This window comes from Entamoeba histolytica, genomic scaffold, assembly GCF_000208925.1.
Source record: "Entamoeba histolytica HM-1:IMSS scf_1104750517763 genomic scaffold, whole genome shotgun sequence".
In the NCBI taxonomy this organism is placed as follows: domain Eukaryota; phylum Evosea; order Mastigamoebida; family Endamoebidae; genus Entamoeba; species Entamoeba histolytica.
Window position 1 is genome coordinate 1 of NW_001915821.1, and position 1,821 is coordinate 1,821.

The 1,821-nt window shown below is 21.4% G+C and overlaps 1 protein-coding gene across 1 annotated transcript; it reads left to right on the forward strand.

Moving 5' to 3' along the window:
- Positions 1 to 136: 136 nt before the first annotated feature.
- Positions 137 to 1,024, forward strand: EHI_095710 (uncharacterized protein; the record flags this gene model as incomplete). Its single annotated transcript, XM_001914503.1, has 1 exon — positions 137 to 1,024. The coding sequence occupies one exon, from the start codon at positions 137 to 139 to the stop codon at positions 1,022 to 1,024; it is 888 nt and encodes a 295-aa protein (XP_001914538.1).
- Positions 1,025 to 1,821: the final 797 nt, after the last annotated feature.

Sequence of the window (1,821 nt, forward strand, 5' to 3'; positions counted from 1 at the left end):
TATTATTGTATTTTTGTTATTTAATTTAATACGATTCACACCATTTGATATTAATCAGAAATACGAATCACCTTATGAAAGAACAAGTGGTGTAAATCAATTTGAACATCCTACTTATGTTGATTCATTATTTAATATGACACGATTTAATTATTCTGGAGAATGTGGGAAAGTATTTAAATACAAAGCAAATAATAAACGTGATTTGTTATTATTTGCATCGTCTTTTGATGATCCACAACGATGGAGTAAAATGAAAGAATCAAGTCAACACATTATGGCATTGACTGAGTCAGCTCTTCCAAGAGCAACAAAACTATTATTACTTCTTGGAGATGCACCAACACCAACATTTGAAGAAGAAATAAATACATATGGAATAGAAGTAGTAAAAGTAAAATATGAATTACCAGTAGCAACAGCTGTTGTTCAAAGAATTTTTGCAGAGAAGATTTTTCTAGAAGAGAACAAACATAAATATGACAGAGTTATTATTGCAGACTTTAGAGATGTACTTATTTTTAATGATGCATTTGCTACATTTTCTTCAAATGACTTGATATTATTGATGGAATGTTTATCATTCAATTCAACTGAACATTGTGTAACATTAAATGAAAAAACAAATAAGAAATGGATGAATGAAGCATATGGTGAAGAAATAAGTAAGAAATTTGCAGAAAAGAATGAAATTTTAATGAATGGAGGATTGTTTCTTGGAGGAATAAATAAAATAATAGAACTTCTAACAATTCAAATTAATAATTTAAATAAAAACAAAATGATGTTATGGGGACAAGATCAAGCTACATTAAATTATATTCATCTAACTGGACAATTGAATCATTTAAATATTACTAAAGATTATTGTACTCAAAGAATGTGTTTTGCAGAAAGTTTTACTGGATATTATGATAAAACAATGAAACGAATAACAACAAAATCAACTGGATGTTCTCCAGTTATCAGACATAAATTAGTCTTTTCAGAACCTCGTTTTAAATATCCACCTAATATTAATTAATATTTTATTTTTATCTTTTTTATTTCTTATTTCTTTCTTTTATTTGATGTTTTATATATTATTTTCTATTCTAATTCATTCTATTTGTGTTTTATTCTATTTTCATTCTTAATTCATTCTTAATTCATTCAATTCTTATTATTTCTATATCATTATAATCATCTCATTTTATAATTGTTATTGTTTCATTATTATTATGTAAATTTTTATCTTCTTTTTATTTTCATTTCTTATCTTCTTTTATTTGATTCTTTTATTTATTTTATTGTTATAATATTGATTATATATGATATTTGAAATATGTGAATTATATTTTGAAATAATTTCATTTGTAATAGAAATAGTTAATTTGATAATGTATTTTTGATAATAACGATGTTTATTATTTCTTTGATGTTGAAAATAATTTCTTTAATTTTATCTTTTAATTTTATTTCTATTCAATGTATTGTTTTATATGAGTGTTGTAATATTATTGTTTTAGAGAAATTGATATAAAACATAAATATAACTAAAGAAAAATAAAAGAGTTATATAATATAAAGAATAAATAGTATAAATAACAGTTAAATCATTTATATTTATTCACTATTATTTTGATTATATTTCATATGTTCTTATATTAAATATAATAAAATGATGAAGAATAATGGAAATAAAGATAATATATTGTAATATGAAATGTATCACTGTATATAATAAACTAGAATGATAGAAGAATATAATAATAAATGAAATATATATAATATTATTTATTGTAATTTATTTAACATTTTTATCATATTTTATCTCTTCTT